Here is an 18,088-nt window from a genome sequence, read left to right on the forward strand (position 1 = left end):
AATTTTAAAATGGTCCCATCACGAACGAAGTAAAAATAACAAATGTAAAGAAAGAAGTCATTACTTACTTGCATAGGTTTAGCAAGTGGATCCATTCTAACTAAATAAACTTCTAAGCTACGTTCCTTTTTCATAGGCAATGGAAGTGTCAAGTAACAGAAAGGGTCGAAGGTCACTGAGATCTTAGCACACTCAGGACACACTAACGTAGACTTGAAAAGGCCATGAAATATGTCTACTATGATAGAATCATTTCTTTTTAAATGGTTTTCCCAGGCTTCTTCAGCAACCACCTACAAAGGAAATAAACAGTTACTAAAAGGTGTTAGAAAATTTTAACAATGAAGAAAATAATACCATGAAGCTCATTCATTTACCTTGTCTGGCCTCCCATCAGCATCTTTTAACTGGATATATGGTTTTTTCCTAATTCTATTCAAATCCTCATGTAATCCATCTAATAGGAAAGCTAGTAGTTCTTGGCAGTCTTGCTGTTGATATCCAGAGAACTGAGGTGCAAAACGTCCTACTTGTGTCTGTAAGACAAGCAAAACCACAAAATCAGCTAGTGACAGGTTTCCTTAAAAAGCACACAGTTGTTCTCATTTTTACTTATTATAAATTACTTCTGTGCTCTGAGTAAAGTTGTGATACACTTTAAACTATCTGAACGTATGTTCCAGTAAAACTGTTACTGATGTGCACACACCCCTCCTGGAAGAAGGCACTCGATACTGCCTTTTGGCTTCAGCATCGTCTTGTACTTGTCTGAGTGTTGTCTCTCACTTAGTGCTTGGTACTAGCTAGGGCCTCAAACAGTTCCCAAGCAGAGTGCTAAGGTGTTGTCTAGGTTCACAGACACAGAGGTAGTCATGTCCTCTATGGGGAAAATACAATTAGATACATTTGTTAAGCAATGGGTTATAGGGTTGGCTGTGAAAATCAGTATTAATGTGTCAACCATATATAATAAATCCCGAGTTTTCAAACAGACACACGTGCGACAGAGGATGTATTCAGTAATTGATGACAATGTGACCGAGGCTTGGTGGACTCGAATCTGCCACTTCCCCAGGAGTGTGCTTCTGTATTCGTTCTTTTAATTTGTGATAACTTAGTGGAAAATAACTTGTGAAAAAACTGGTGTTCTGCCTGCACTGCCTTTCAGCATTTGCATACAGTACCTGCTTGAAATGGAGTTACAGACTGTGGGTAGGTAGCCACCAGGCAGGTGCTGGGAACTGAACCCTGGTCCCCGGGAAAAGTGGCCAGTGCTCTTAACCACACAGCCATCTCTTCAGTTCGATTCATATTTTAGGAACAGCTAGATGATCAACAAATATTTCTTAGATGTTCTAGGAATGTTACCATCTTCTCACTAAAGGTGAGATTTAAGTAACTTCCTCATACATACAAACACCCACGCGTGAGAACCAGATTGAAAATACAGTCAGTGACCATTTGATGGTTGTTTTGTAAATCAGTTTCATTCTGATTTATTTTATAGTCTACAACTGGCCACAAGGATAAACTAGATTAGTTAGACTTAATAGCATATCTAAAGGAAGCTCTTTACAACACCTAAAACATGCACAGAGGGTATCCAGAGACAGTCTAAATAATTCTAAACCACATCAGTGTAACTGCATGTGTGCGCGCGCATGTGCACGAGAGCAAATGCCCATGGAGGTCAGAAGGGGGCATCTTATTTACTCCAGTTTGAGTTACAGAGGCATTTCTGAGCCACCTGAGGTTGGTACTGGAAACCCAACCCAGGTCCTCTGGGAGGGTAGCAATTGTTCTTAACCTCTAAGCTGTATCTCTCCAGTCCATTTCTAGACAATAAGAAAACAGAACCCAAATAAAAAATCCTATCACCACCCTGCTCGACGCCATGTGTGTCTTTGGGAGGCCAGGAGGCCCTGTGATGGGGCTCCCGCCCCCTCAGCCGAGGGCTTTGTTGTTTGTTGATCCTTTGGGGACACAAGCACACTTGCTGAGAGGAAGTTTCCCATACTAACCTTAAATGCTCTTGGAGTGACGTAGCTAAACTTTCCAGACCACATCTGCTTGATGAGTTCAGCATATGATTTAGCTATTTCACCTCTCATTCCTAAGGGATTGTCAAAATTCAGCTCTTCTTGGTACTTATCATTGAGGAAATATTCAGTAAGTGGAGGTGTGTTGCTCAAACACTGCAAGGAGCAAAAACATATGTTAGAGCAAAAGAAACCACATGCATACTTAAAATGTTACAATGAAGAGTGAAGCAAGTCAATTTGCTGTAACACACAGAGAAATATACATGGTTCCCCTGAGTAGCAGTTAAACACTCAGATGAGCACTGAGATCACTTAGTTCCCAAGCTCTCAGCTACTACTAAAAACAAAGCCACTAATATTTGTTGCTGCAAAATCTGCATAATTTTAACCACAGCAAACTACCCGTTAACTGGGAGTGAAGCTCAGTATTTTCTTTCCTTCCTTTACTTGATTGGTAGAAATATGGACCGTCTAAGTATCCCAGGCAGCTGCAAAGTAGCCAGAGTAGATAAAACTGAGATACTGTGCAGGCAAAAAAATCAACTAAAAGGTTGGTTTGTGGACTCAAATCAATTGCAGATAGGAAAATATTTGGAAAAAAATTGTATTACATTCATACTGAACAAAAATTTTTTTTGTCATTATTCTTTAGCCAGTACAATATAAAGGTATTATAAGCAACCTAGAGATGATCTACAGTACACAGGAGGACATACACAGGCTATGTGACCCTGTAAACCTCTTACTATAAAGCACTGTGTACTTGTGGGTTCTGATAGCAGCACCCCACGGATAATGCCACAACAAATGGATTTACTGCTTTTGCAGCCAGCACCTAATCATAAATGACAGTGTTTAACTCTGTCATTCAGCTGGTAGTGATGTTTAGAAAGGGTAGTACTGACCAGGAAAACCTATTGAAAACAAACTTTAGGCAAACTCTGGATATGTTCTTTTGAAACTCTTAATACAATAACAATCTAATTATTGTTTATGAAAAACTGCAAAGTTTTTCTCCAATTCTTTATTTTGAATAAATTCCTAATTAAAAAATTTAAAAGGTGGTAGATATATTTTCCACAATATTTTATTCCAAAACTTGTAATGTTTATAATATTCCAAAATTATTTGAAATAATTTTAAATTGATGATGCCATATGATTCCAGCTCAGAGAGAATGCCATGTTGCTTTATTAATGAATGTTTCAAATATGCAATGTCTCACATCCATATATAATCAGGTAAGTCATATACATACCCACACACATATTTGTATGTAGGAGTTTATGTGTCTTAGAGTCAGTGACAAAGTGCTGATTGGGAAATCAGTTGCCTGCATGCAAAGTTTTAAAGATCCATTTGTTGAATCTCAATTAAAATTCATGGAAAGCAAAGTTTTGGAGACCTGGTATGCCACCAAGTTGCATTAACTTAAATAGGCTTCGTAGCTATGAAAAGATCAGGTTGCGGGGTGTACATACAAGTAATTTAAATTATGACCGTACTACGTAGTTCGGTTAAACACCCAAATAAGCATATTTTACTTTTATTTAGTTCTTTCAAGAAAGTTATGTTACTCATGTTTTGTCTTGATTATTTATTTAAAAAAGTATGTTTACTGAGTAGTCATAATATCTATACAATCTGAATGTTATCTACACTGACTTCTACCCGACCCCTCAAGATGAACTTGGAACTTACTTTATCATAGAACTTACTGTTCTGACTCTTCCCTCCCCTCCTGAGGTCCCTGGGCTGCCAGAGAGTAATTGGTTATTCTGAGTTCCAACCTCCCCATTCCCACCCTCTTACTGTACTTTCGATTCTGAGACAAGATTTTAAGTTGCCCAGGCTGGCCTTGAACTCACTCTGTATCACAGACCCTTGAACTTTTACTTTTCTTTCCTTGGCTCCCAGAGCAGCTAGCATTACAGGGCTGCGGCACTAGGTCTCATTGTACTCTGTGATTCAGGCTGGGCTGGCTCTGCAGGGCTTCAGAGTCTTTTACAGTCTAACCTTTGTCTTTATTAAAAGGTACACATAGGGTGGTTAATAATGGAGCAGGTTGTCAAGGGACAAAGGATACTTCCTAAGCTCCTTCCTGAGTCTCTATGTTCCTCCTGAGTGTCATCTTCTTCTCTTGTATTACACTTCCCTTTAATTACAAACCCAGCACTGGAGAAGGGCCAGGCCATATGGATCATACCACGACACAGAAGCCATTACTTAGCAGTCGGTATCCTGGATCTGCCACAAGCAGGATCAACAATAAATAAACAATGGGCAAAGGGGCTAGTCACAGCAGTATCTGACAACACTTAGTTTGCAAATCCTCACTTTGTGACTTGGTCAGGGTTATATTAATGCTGGTTCCACTAAAGTCTATTACTATACTCATATAATCAACCAAATTTATGGCTTTAAAAGTAATTCAAAAACAAATGTTGCAAACATGAATAAATTCTGAACTTCAGTTTTTACTTAATTATTCATGTGCTATGTATCCTTGACTTGCAAGATCTTTCAACTACAACTGAAGAAAAATTACCTCTCTATTCATAGCTAGTGATCTCTTAAATATGTGTTTAATCATATTAATGCCTGGCTATAAAACCTTCAATAAATCCTTGCAATCATACTGGAACCCCCAGTTCCTAGATGAACCTCTTTCTTAGCCCTTGTCCCCTGACAATTCCTTTACTCGCATTACCAGCCCCGTAACCTCTGACGCTCTTCTCTCTGCGGAGCACCCCTGTACAGCCTCACCAATCTCAAAACAGAGCTTCTTGCCTTACCCTCTGACTGAGATTCAGACAGCATACTGGGGACTGGCTCTCAGTTCCTCAACAATGTTTCCTGCTGTGCTTGTGCACTGCTTAGTGATCATTTTGAGTCCAGCACTGATATTTTAACACATCATAACATTATTGTTGGTCTATGACTTGTGGGCTGGGACTTCCATGACAGCGTTTGTAATCTCAGCGCTGAGTCTATCACTTAGTCCATGCACAGTAAGTACACATGTTTATTAACAATGTTCTGCCAGGATTTACTAATGCCTACATTCTCTCAGCCTTAATTCTTTTCCTCTCAATCTTAGAACACAATATTCTATTTTTGTCAAACAAAATCTTCACACATGTGGTAAGTATTTGCTTATAACGAAAGGTATCAAAAATACCTCAAAAGCCCAAGGATGAAACAAAACGACAGTATGCACTGAAAACACCACACCTCTATGTCTGACTTTCTGTTGGCTTTACAGTGAGTCTCTTCCGATTTTCTAGACTAACATTTATTTTCCCAAGGACACATGTCAATTTGAACTCGTTATAATTCAGCACTGCCAAACTAAATAATGGAATACAAAGACTTTTAACAGGTAGGGCCTATACTACCTATGGAGAGGTGTCCTAATCAATATTCAAATTTAAACATTCTGCTTGCTGAATATAATGTTAAAGGGGTCCAATAGCTATTGTTTGACTAATATAAATCACAATAACTTAAGAAGTAAAGTGATGTGAGCACTGTTATTTCTTATGTGCTATACAAATAGTGGAAAGTTAATTAGCAGAGTAACTGCATATAGTAATTCTGCCAGTCCCCTTCAGACAAAAAAGAAGTAAAATGGACATAATTGTATTAGGTAAGTAGCAGGCCTTTATGTATGACTATGTGACCATTAGGCTTTTCATGTATGAAATTGGAAATTCAGAAATATATAATGTAGTCATAGCATATGATTTGGAATCTGGGGTTGAAACCCTAGTTCCAGTAGTCTGTTGCTAGGCTGAATTGTATGAACTTCAGTTTTTCCCTTCTGAACAATGGGCATACTCTGTGCTTTCTGTAGCTACCATAAAATTGCACAGAAAAAGTGATTAAGTAGTAGCTGTTACTAACCCTGTGTTTTTGTGCATTAAAACAAAAAAAAGTAAAGTGATATCAGAAAATTCTCTGAATCTTGAAAATACTGGTACATCAGAAGTCATGTTCTTTAAATCATGTAAGGACAAGTTACTATAACTTTATGTGCAGACTTCAAGATACAGCTAGAATAAAGGTCAAGCAGCCAAGTGTTTCCATATTGTAGGAGCTGTTCTATCCACATTCAACATCATCATTTTAGGAGAAGAGATGAAACTGGTTTTTAAACTTTGGTTGTGTTGCTGTTTGATCTGAAGTTATTATATGAGACTCATCATTTAGAGTGTTCATAGGAGCCTGTCTTAAAGTCTTTGCTGACTGAGACAGTTGCTATTAAACACAATGCTCTAAAGAACAGGTCCTGCCTTAAACACACACATGTGCACAGTCCGTCCTTAAACATATACACATGTGCAGTCGGTCCTTAAATATACACACGTGTACAGTCCATCCTTAAACACACACATATGTACATTTCTTCACATTTAAAGCAGGAAATTCTCCTTTTACCACAAAGACCTTTGGTTGATAGAATATGGACTGAAAGTCTAATGTTAAGACTCTACTGGGAGGCTAAATACTGCCGTGACTATAAAATTGAACAAGACAACTCTAGCTGCCTAAGATATATGGTAGTGGTTAGCAAAACCAAAACATGAGCATGTTGTATGAAAATACAAATGTACAAACAGAATTAGTTAATCTACTGCTTTGGAAATTTCTGACATGATACCTACCGGTCTCTGTTAATTTATTGAAACTTAACCATCTGACACCATCAAATATCAAAATCAAGAAAATTAGATCTCCTAATTATCTGTAATAAAATGGGGCCCAAAGATGAGGAAATGTATTGTTAGTAAGCTCCACATATCTCTATGTTTTTGAGATATGGTCCTATTATATAGCCAAGGTTGATTATGAAATCCCCATCGCTCCCCTCCCTTAGCTTTCTCAGCACTGGGATAAAACACAGAGACCTCAAGCCATGATTTGTTTTAATTATAATTGGGCTGAAGAGTTTGTTCCTCAAGTGGAGGAGAAAGTTAAAAAGGAAGCAATACCATTCTTGAAAATGTCATGATGAAGCTACTATCAAGTATGAAACATCTATACTAACTAAAAAATAACGCAATAACCAGATATAAGAGATTCTTAATAGTATCTACAATTCTTAATGTAAAAGAAGAAAAAAGTAAGCAACTTAAAGTAATAAATAGTAAAGTACTTGGCAACTAGGCTAAACACTTGTATATTTAAATATCTAGTCTCTGTGTAAGCTAACAGTATACAAAATTGTCGAGGACAACAGACATTTAAGTATGAACAATCTCATTTGTCCATGGTGGGTGTCTATAAGGTCATCTGTGTACATTTCTAATGTAGTTCTTGTTACAGAATGAAGAGCACTACAGAAAGCCACTGACTCAAGTGACATGGAAGGAGAGGTGACATGACAGTCATGAGAGCATGCACAAGACTAGGCCAGCAAATGCTAGAACAAACCCCAGCATGAAAAAAGGAAGTGACATGGAGTCCCACCCCTGGCCAAGGAACTAGTGACAAGTGACAAATACTGGGAAATGGAGAGGGAATTTCCTCTGAGAGTGTAGTCCCTGCTAAGTGGACAGTCCACACATCTAGAAATAAAATGACAACACAAATCGGACTTGAGTTTAAAAAACAATCAAAAAGAACAATGACTTCATGAAATTCATAGGCAAATGGAATGAACTAGAAAATATCATCCTGAGTGAGGTTACTCAATCATAGAAAAACACACTTGCTATGCACTCATTGATAAGGGGATATTAGCCAAAAAGCTCAAATTACCCAAGATGCAATCCACAGATGTTCAAGAAGAAGGATGACCAAAATGCGGATGCTCCCACTCCTCCTTAAAAGGGGGAAAAATATCCATAGGAGGGGATATGGAAGCAAAGTTTAGAGCAGTGACTCAATGAAAGGAATTCAGAGCCTGACCCACATGTGGCCCATATATACACAGCCACCAAAACTAGATAAGATTGATGAAGTTAGAAAATGTATGCTAAAAGGAACCGGATATAGATCTCTCCTGAGAGACACATCCAGAGCATGTCCAATACAGAGGTCAATGCTAGGAGCAAACCACCCAACTGAGAATAGGACCCCCTTGGGGGGAATTAGAGGAAGTATTGAAAGTGTTGAAGGACCTTGCAACCCCATAAAAACAACAATGCCAACCAACCAGAGCTTCCAGGGACTAAACCACTACTCAAAGACTATACATGGACTGACCCAGGGCTCCAACTGCATATGTAGCAGAGAATAGCCTTGTTGGGGCACCAGGGGAAGGGGAAGCCCTTGGTCCTGCCAAGGTTGGACTCCCCCCGCCCCCAGTGCAGGAGAATATGGGGGGGGCCATAAGGGGGATGTATAGGGGGAATACCTGTATGGGGGAGGGAGAGAGGAGGGTATGGGGGTTTATGGACAGGAAACCGGGAAGGGTAATAACGTTTGAAATGTAGTAAAGAAATGTATCTAATAAAAAAATCAAACAACAACAACAACAAAACCAAAAACCAAAGGACACAAAGTTAGGTGGATAGGGGAGTTGGGTGACCATGAGCAAATACATTACAGAATTCCCAAAGAACTAACTAAAAATAAATAATATGAGGATATAAACAAATTGATGAGAAGTGACTGCTCACTATCTGTCTCTCGAAGGGGTTGTGTGTGCTTGCATATTTTACAATGAATACTGGAAATTATTAGTATTGACTGAATTAGTAGTCTGAATTCCCATGTCTATTCCTGAGTTTCAGGTACTGAATAGAAGCTTTACATGTCTTCCTTCCTGTGAGAAATCCATGGGCCTCTGGTGTTCAGTGTTCTACTTTCCTCAGTAGATCCAGGGGGACCGATGCTCCTTCTTCTGGGTACCTGTACTTCTAACTCTCTCAGAGTCGGCGTGTTATCACCATTTGCCTTAGCATCCAGTCCAGTGCTGGCCTGACAGCCTAAACCAATGTTAACTGAGTGAGTGACAGACAGCACAGAAGGGAGAGACACAAACAGTCCCAGGAGAGAAGGGACAGGCACAGGAAGGCACCCAAAAGGACTCTTAAATCGCTCCTGGTTATAATTCTTATCCAACAGTTATATATGTTCAAAAAGTCCTCTAATGCCTAGAGACACCATGCACACTTCCTAACAAGGGAAAGCAGTGTCTGTCAACACCTCAATGTCTGCCAAGCCACATGTGTATGAGCTAAAACTGTTGTTTGAAATCTGTAAGCAGAAACTAAGCAAAACTTCTACAGATTCCTAAATACCCAAATGTCTTATTTCCTGGGCATTCTGCTATGTGCTTCAATGTACCTACTACAACTCCAAGAACTGTATTATAAGCAAATACAGAAAGCTTCAAGTATTTCATTGCCTATGAAAAACAACCCAGTTTTAAGTGTCCTTAGCCCAACATGCTAGAACTGGAATACCATGTGAAATATTTTTTCAAAAGGTGGAAGGGATTGCACCTAATTTTCATTTATGTACACATATTCTTTCATAATTCACATTAGCTTTTTTTTTGGAGCTGGGGACCGAACCCAGGGCAAGCGCTCTACCACTGAGCTAAATTCCCAACCCCCACATTAGCTTTTAAAAGACTTATTCTTTTATTAAGTATGCTCTGGTTAGTGAGACTGATGCCCTGTGAATTCTCTGATAAAACTTTCAGTTAATGGATGTTGAGTCTTAATTATAAACTTCTACTTAGTTTTCTGTCAAACTGAAGAACTCAGTCTTACTATACAACCCAACCAAGTCTGAGATCAACATATAAATAGTTAATAGCCATCCCATAAGTTGTAATGAATCTGGAATTGCCCCAGTACCTGGAAAACAGTCAAAGCAATCCCCTTCAAAAAGAGAAAGTTGTCTTTTGTAATGCTGAGTATGAACCCTCTCTGCTCAGGCGCTCCAGTACCCGATTCAAGTGCTCATGTATGCTCACTACTTTAGAAAACCGGTAACTAGAACAGGAGAGAAAACACACTTAAGTTTCCATTACCTACAGCTTTTGAGTTAGTAACTGATCAAAACGGATGTCACTCAACATTTTTAAAGAATAGCCATGTCTTCAAACTAAAGATAAAAACCCAATCCAAAGTAAGGGACTTGCTTGTATTTTCTTATGATTTTGAAAATAAAACATGAAGTTATCCATGTTTACAATCATTCAGAATATTCTCAAGTACGTTTTCTTGATTTTATCTTAGGTGAATGAGGAATCTTTAGATTATTTCAATCAGTGCTGTCCTATCTGTTATGACAGCTGTGTGAGATTTTGGATGGTATTGTGTGAGCAGCAGCACTCTAAGACTAGCAAGATAACCACTCTAGGCCCTGGGAAGTGTCACATAACCAACCATCCATGTGACGAGCAGGACAGACAAGGCTTTGTCAGCTAGACTAAAAAGAGAGATTTTAGACACTTATTTTGTAAAATTTCTTCTAGAAGAGCAAGATCTCAACACCCATGAAAAGAATTCTAAGGCTCTTCACAGACTTTGAGAGGCAAACATAACTAAGCCTCTTTTTAGCTTTTTATTTCCATTTGTCCAAGCCTTTTTTTTTTTTTTTTTTTTAAAGTTTAGGTAAATAAAGGTAGATATACTTTTTCCTTTCTTTTCTTTCTTTACTTTTCTTTTCTTTCTGTCTTTTGCTATAATTTCCCGTTTCAAGTAGTAAGTATAGTGAGAAGTAGGTCTATTACAATGCTGGGATCTTACATCAGATAAACTCCCCTTCCGACTGCCTTCTCTCCCCATTCTGACCTCTCTTCTCATTTTCTGAGATGGCGTCTGGCTAGGTTGTTCAGACTGGTCTTAATGCCTGAGTCCCCCTGTGACTGCAGCAGTCTGTGCCACATCTAGTGAGCAGATCTGCATTCAACAGAAGCTTCTGGCAAAGATGCTGTCTTTGCCCTCTCACTGTTAGTGTAGCCCGAGGCTTCTGACATTCTTCAACTTCACCTCACTGTTACCCTTCTTTATGACGTCTCTTCATAGTGTATTATTATCAAAGTTCTGGGATTATGACATACACTTTTTTTTGGGTAGCAAAGAAATATTAATTTCTTTCCTCCTCTTTAATCTGTAAGACTGAGAATAATCCTAAATTTGCAAAAAGATTACTTATAGTAAGATTATCCCTTACTTATGGATGTCACTATTTTAAAAATCTAACATTATGCTCCGCATATTGAACAGCAAAGGAAACTGGAGAGGATTCCTTCTGATATGCACACATACATGTCTGTGATGACTACACTACCACCAAGGCTAGGAGGCTACCACAGACTTTGGGTATAGAATACTTTAATGAGGCTTTAACACTACTAGATTTCCACAGCAATTGGCTAATTAAAAACATTTTTTTTTTAACAAGCAAGCTATTCATGAGTGATTTTATGAGTTATGTTTACGATTTTATAGAAATCAAGTCAAAACCATGTGGTTTGAATAATTTTAAAAATAGTGTAAATTCTAGCTATTTTCATAGCTTAATTTAATTTTAACGTTAAATGACCTATTTCTTAACTCTTTCAAAGGAGTAAACTAAAGAGTGAAAAAGTTTAATTTAGTATACTCTCTAAGAGGAACAATGAAGTCATGGACTTCTCTGTAGTAATGCATTACAGCAAGTCCACACTGCACTAAACAGAAGCTGAAGCATCACACAACAGTTTGAAATGTGAAGCATCAAGTTGTTTTTGTAAAAAAGAAAACAAAAAAGCTTTAAGCGATCATTCTAAAAGTATTTATTATGGGAATTCGGTATTTCAAGAGAACTGTAGTGAGAGGAGTAAAACTCTGGAGGGTTACGTTCACAGTGTTCACCACAACACCATGAGGGCATGCCAGCCTGTCACACTGTGACCAACAAGGCAGTGCGAGCTCTCTGCCATTACACTGGTCATACTTGCCGGGTGCAAACTGTGAGGCTGAAGCAGTATTTCCTGTTCATAGTGCTTCCATTTCTCAGTTGGAAGAAGTTAATTTTGTATGCTTCAGGTCTATTACTTTACTGTGCTCTTGCAATCTGACAGCTCCAGAAATACTGCTAATCAGGTACAAACCAGGTACACTTCAGGTAAATGATCTTTTCTAATGCAGTATTTCTTAAATCAATTTTGTGGAGAGATCAATTGAAAGAAAACAAAGCAACTTTCAAATCACCAGACTGGCACTTTTGTGAAACAAAAGGAAAAAATTAAAAACACCATACAAAAACCAAGTCTGATTATTATAGAAGTATAAAATAACTCTATCAAATTGAGACAGAAAACACTTGGATCACTTACAATTTCTAAACCTTTTTCATCATTGACTGGTCCAGTGACATCATAGACAAATCATGAACTGTGAGGATCACTGTGCTGGCATCATTATTATCTGGTATCATACTAAATATTGAAGATATGAAAGAAAATGAAGGGCAGCCTGTGCTGTCACAATGACCTCTGTAGCTCACTCACACACGGTCACAGAAGGAATGGGAAAGTGCTGACAGTGTATACAAAGAACAGGAAGTCCTTTACATGGATTTGCCTTAAGAGATAGCTGGTCACAATATAAAATGTATCATTTGGGTGACTTAAAACCATGTAAGCATATCATAATCCTATTTGCTTCTTCAAACTATGAATTTGGAAGCAGTATACTGAATGGCCTGGATGATGGATGACACGTGGTGTAAGAGATGACTGGCAGAACTTTCTGATGGTTCACACCTGAAAAAGCAGCCAAGATGATGTAGTCAACAAGACTAGGAATGTTGAGTTTCAGGTTTTGACTTTTTATCTATCAAGAACTATAAGGAAACAAAAAGGATTTCCAGTGTGGTTGTATACTGATAACCACAGCACCTGGGGGGCAGAGGCAGGAGGACTGCTATGAATTCAGTGTCATTTTGGTCTACACTGAAAGTTCCAGGTCAGTGACAAGACAGGGACCAACAACAACCTACCAATCAAGATCAGGGTCAGCTTTAGTAGACATGTTGAGTCTGAGTCATTTGCAAGCTGCCTTGGCACAAATCTGCACTTTACATTGTATGTTAAAGTTGAAACTGAGGAGAGAATTACACTAGGGACAGATTTGAAATATGCTAGTATATAGACATCTCTGTGAAGTAGTGTACCGAATAACATTAGCAGACAGTCCATGGAGTGTCGAGCACATCATTAAGCTCTTTATCTTTAATGGATGAAGAAACGATGAAGTTTCTTTACTCAAGGTGATGATGCAGTTTTAAAGTGGCAGAGCTTCAGTTTGAATTTGGTAGTGTGTTTAGAGAGCTGTGCATTTGCCCACTGAAACCGAGATGAGAAAACAGAAGGAAACAGACCACTCCTTTCAAGATGGGTCATCCTACTCATGCTCCATTTGGAAAACATGAAATTGTGGATGAGCTTAAACGAAGAGAAAGGAAATGAAGCTAAAGTGCTGGGAATGCCAACAGAAGAGATTCCAGGAAGGTGGTGGTGTAATCACGGCAACATATGTGCTACTACTGTTAGTATAGCATTGGGTGATAGTACTTTGAGTGTAAAAGAAATCTGGAATTAGATTTTGTTTCTCTCAGAAGACTTTTCCTTTGAAGTAATAATGGTTTTTTTGTTTGTTTTGAAAAATAAATACTGAAATAATTCTTTTGACAAAATGACATAATATTTAGAAAAACTCAGCAATTTATTCTTAACCCTTATATTATATCAATGTCAGTATACCTGAAGCAGTCCAATCTGGTATACACAAAATCTGGCATATAACTGAAGCATTATAAATAAGCATTGTAACTATTCTAAATACTTATGCTACTTTTTTTTAAAAGAGCATTTTAACATGTAAAAAGTATCACTAGCATGGAGGTTCTAATGTGCACTTGTTAAGTGTAAAAAGTTTCACTAGCATGGGGGGTTCTATTACATGTATCAAGTGTATGAATGGTATGCTTTTACTGTGGTGAAGTAGAATTCTATCACAGAGATTTCTATAGAGAAAAAATAGAAGTAGATATGAAGTATAACATATAGTCTGTAAGTCTAGTAATTTTCTGCTATAGTATCCGAATCAAGATATAACGTTCTCTACCAAATAAAATTAAAATTATTTCAAAATTAATTAAAATTAAAATTAATTCACCATTTGCGTGTGGTAGAATATTTGCCTAACATGTGCATGGCAGTAATAAAGTATTTTTTAAAAAGCAATAAAATACCCACTTCTTGGTGACATTTCACTTATTTTCTGATGGCTTTCTTTTCTTCTTTGTCAAAACATTATATAGATCATATATTCTGATATATCTTAGGTATTCATAAGATCATGCATTCACCAGAGCATGAACTCCTAGAGACAAGCATGTATTTTTGAATTCTGTATTAGTAATGTCTGGAATAGATATTCAATGAATATTTTCTTGAGCAGATAAATAGTAAAAACAATTATTTTATTTTTCTTAGTTGCTTCACCCTTTTCTCAGTTGAACTTTGCCCATTTTTTTCCTAGATGCATTTAGTCAATTTGTCTCATGTACCATATAATTACATTTTGCTGGGAAAAACTTCAAGTGAATGAATTCCATTCTAAATTAGTGTTGCCCAACTGAGCCCCTTTTCTACCAACGATAGAATGCTGTTTTTCAGAAGAAAAAGAATTCATTGCAAAATGTAGAAAACATTTGCATTCACAGTTCTTTTTTTTCTCCTACCAAACTTAGTGCCCATCCTCTATACAAATACTGTAGGGCTTTTAAAGATGTCCTCTTTAGATATAACAGCTTCCTTTTTATACCCATTTCCTTCCTCCACTTTAAGTTTCTTGACCTATACCCCAAACAAGAATATCTGGCTACTTATAATATGTTTATTTGTATGTTTCATAAAGCACCATGAAATGAACACACCTATAATTAATTCACAATTTTTCCCTCACTCAACTGTAGTCCTGTTTTCCACTACTAAGATTTCAACAATGTTAATATTCATTACTATAGTGCACAAGACACACTCAGACACTTAAGACTTTTATCCTTCCTTAAATTTAGTGTTTTTGATATATGTGCGATGTTATTCCAGGTAATAGGGATATAATGGTAACTAAAATTAGCTGTATAAAAAACCTTATTTGTTCATGCTGTATGTGTGTTGTGAGCTAGGAACAGGAGAGAGAGGAACAAAACTCTCAAATACAAATGAGCACATCAGCTGGCCACCAGTTGTATTCAGCTTGTAGGAAAGCAGTTACTCTCTTCTACAGAGTGCTGGGGGTAGGCCTGCGGCTATTAGAGACCTAGCAGGGTTAAAGGGCAGAGATGCAGCACACAGAGGAATTATCAGAGACAGAGAGGCAGAAACACACAGGCATTTCAGATAAAGTAGACTCAAAATGGTGGGCTCTAATAAACCAGGCCTAGATGATGCAGGACTCCGTATGGTTCTGAGGATGGGCTATTTTGTGAGTGTATGTGTACATGCACACAGACATGATCTCACACCTTTGTGCAGCCCTGAGGTGCAGGGTCGGTGTCTTCCTCAGCTGCTTTACATCTTGTCTTTAGACAGAGTTCTCACTGAACTTGGAGCTCACTGATTGGCTAGACAATCCCTGGGCCTCTTCTACCTCCTTCTCCACAGTGGGCTTGCACGCCTGACTTTTCCTTGGGTGCCTGGGAATCCAAACCCAAGTCCTCAAACTTGCATGGCAAATACTTTAGCCAGTGAGCCACCTCCCTAGTGCCCAGAGCTTGGCTACTGAAAGGACACTGTGACAAGTCAGAGGAGCAGGGAAGTCTCCTTAGGTCTGAAAGGAACTCTGCTTTCTTTACAGATAGGATTGTAGGTAGAAACAATGAAAAGAGTGAAGAAATGAGACTTGGCAGCCTGGAACTCTCAGTATCTCTGTAACACATTCAGGTAAATCTCCTGTGACCTGGCTCTGTGTCTTTTGTTCAGCTCATTCTGTCCTCCTCACAACCCTCACTTATTACTCCTCAGTGCTCCCGTGTCCTCCTCATAAACCTCACTTAATTACTCCGTGGTGCTCCTGTGTCCTCTTCACAAACCTTACCTATTACTCTTCCTCAGTGCTCCTATGTCTTCCTCCCAAGTCTCACTCACTACTACTCTGAGTGCTCCTGTGTCCTTCTCACACTTGATGAACTTCAGGGGCTTTAGACACGTTTTTACTGCATTTAACTTGAACTCACATATACGTATGTCACCCTCATTGTTTGGTCATAGTTCAAATGAGGATGCCTGAGAAGCATGGTACTTAGATCAGTTAAGAGATATCTGGACTCTTGCTGCAATAATATTCTATTTTCCTTCTGATCTCCCCTACTGTACACTCTACTGACAGAAACAAAACTGTTGCCACAGGATAGCACCTATCAGAGTGAAAGATGCTCAATAGGACTTAAATATTTGCAGAGTAAATTAACAAATGACATCACAGATGTAGCCTACCTGAAAACGTACTGTGTTGCTAACATATAATACTCTGAACATAATGGTCAGAATAACTTTTGGTTTTTGAAAAACTATAGGAAAATTGATTTTAATTATATACCTGACTTATACAGATATATTCAAAACTATTTTAAACCTAATGAGAACTAGGACTTCATGCACATGATTATATAAATCTAAAATATTAATGTTATCATAAGTGAAATAGAAATAGCAATGATATGAGACAAATGAGATCCCAAGGGAACGTGTGAACTATTTCGACCATGCTTCTGATCAAATCATTATGTGTGCACAGAACTTTCAAGGAAGCTGCTCTGATGACTTAAAACAAGAGTGCTATATTATGGAACTTCCTAAACTGGACATAAGGATGGTTGTGAGCTTCTACGTGGGTCCTGGGAACCAAACCTTGCAAGAATACTTAATGGCTTGGTCATTTCTCCAGCCCCTGATTTGTATAACTTTGAAAAATTATCTCAGAATATTCTAAATAACAATTCTGTTTGACTCATTTCTCTAACTCAGTCATGTAAACTCCCCTTGTCTCTGTTTCCTTATAGTCACACAGGGACACTTAGGCCTAACTGACCTGTCTGGAGAGGAAACTAAGACATAAAAACAGCACAGAGGATGGATCCTTGTAGCACACAGACCACAGTTGTTACTATTAGCTGACACTCAATTCAGCCATGGACTGTTAATGTCTCTCTATGACATGGCTTAGTTTGTAATTCATTTGTAGATATTCACTGGACTGTGGTCCCAGTAAGCCCTTAAATTCATTAATTTTTCTCCTGCCTCAAACTATAGTATTTTAGTCACTGTAAAACAGTGGTTGACATTATTTAGTATACAGCTTGTACATAAAATACAAAGAATACTGAACTCAGAAAGCTGACTCTGTGTAAAATGCACAATCACAAACTGTTTCTTGATATAAACGAAAAAGAAAGAAGATGGGGTCAAGAACAAAGTGTGTGTGTGTGTGGGGAAGCAAGGGATTAAAAACTGTCAACAAGCATATGCCGAATTAATTAGCATTGAAACATATGCAGTTCAAAGACAGAGTACGATGGACCCAGTATGGTTTTCATTCTTTCAAGAATTTACCAATGTAAATCTACCACATTTTATAGTGATTATTTAGTAGAACTGTAGGGCTGATTGTAGACGAGGGGGAGAGAATACTCTGAGAGCAGGGGGATCTCTCTGAGATTCTGGGGGATCTGCTCAGATCCTATGTCCCAGAAAGGATAGGGTCGCTTCATCCAAGATACTTTGCTGACATGGCTGCCTAACCCTGACTTGAACAATGACCAACAGGCATGCTAACATGACATGGAACTTCAGATCTACACAAAGAGCTCCAAGCACCAAAGGAAGGCTGTGAGTGGGAAGATAGTCTTACTCAGGGAGGACCTCTAACTGGCCATTACTACCGAGTAGATAGCCCTTAAATCATATATAAATGAGTAACACTAAATGAACTGAGCAAGTTGTATTGATTATTTGTTTACATATATGCATGGTAATTTGGTAACAGTAACAGAGAAGGAGGCTATAAATTAAGAAGGAGTGGAGGGTTGAG

The 18,088-nt window shown here is 38.2% G+C and overlaps 1 protein-coding gene and 1 non-coding gene across 5 annotated transcripts in view; one reads left to right on the plus strand and one right to left on the minus strand.

Annotated features, from left to right (window-relative positions):
• Usp15 (ubiquitin specific peptidase 15) overlaps positions 1-18,088 on the minus strand; it is a 92,004-nt gene that overhangs the window by 18,462 nt on the left and 55,454 nt on the right. For 2 of the 4 annotated variants that reach the window (XM_032913272.1, XM_032913281.1), the window contains 3 exons: positions 2,022-2,195; positions 378-536; positions 69-293 (listed from right to left, as the gene is read on the minus strand). In XM_032913272.1, coding sequence (XP_032769163.1) covers positions 69-293; positions 378-536; positions 2,022-2,195 — 558 coding nt within the window. Of the gene's footprint in view, positions 1-68; positions 294-377; positions 537-2,021; positions 2,196-9,856; positions 9,995-18,088 lie in introns of those variants that run through there. The other 2 variants (XM_032913287.1, XM_032913296.1) reach the window with 2 other exon arrangements.
• On the plus strand, positions 5,537-5,662 carry LOC116890477. Its single transcript, XR_004386666.1, has one exon. It is a non-coding gene; the product is annotated as a small nucleolar RNA SNORA19 (small nucleolar RNA).

This window comes from Rattus rattus, chromosome 1 (assembly GCF_011064425.1).
Source record: "Rattus rattus isolate New Zealand chromosome 1, Rrattus_CSIRO_v1, whole genome shotgun sequence".
NCBI classification, from domain to species: domain Eukaryota; kingdom Metazoa; phylum Chordata; class Mammalia; order Rodentia; family Muridae; genus Rattus; species Rattus rattus.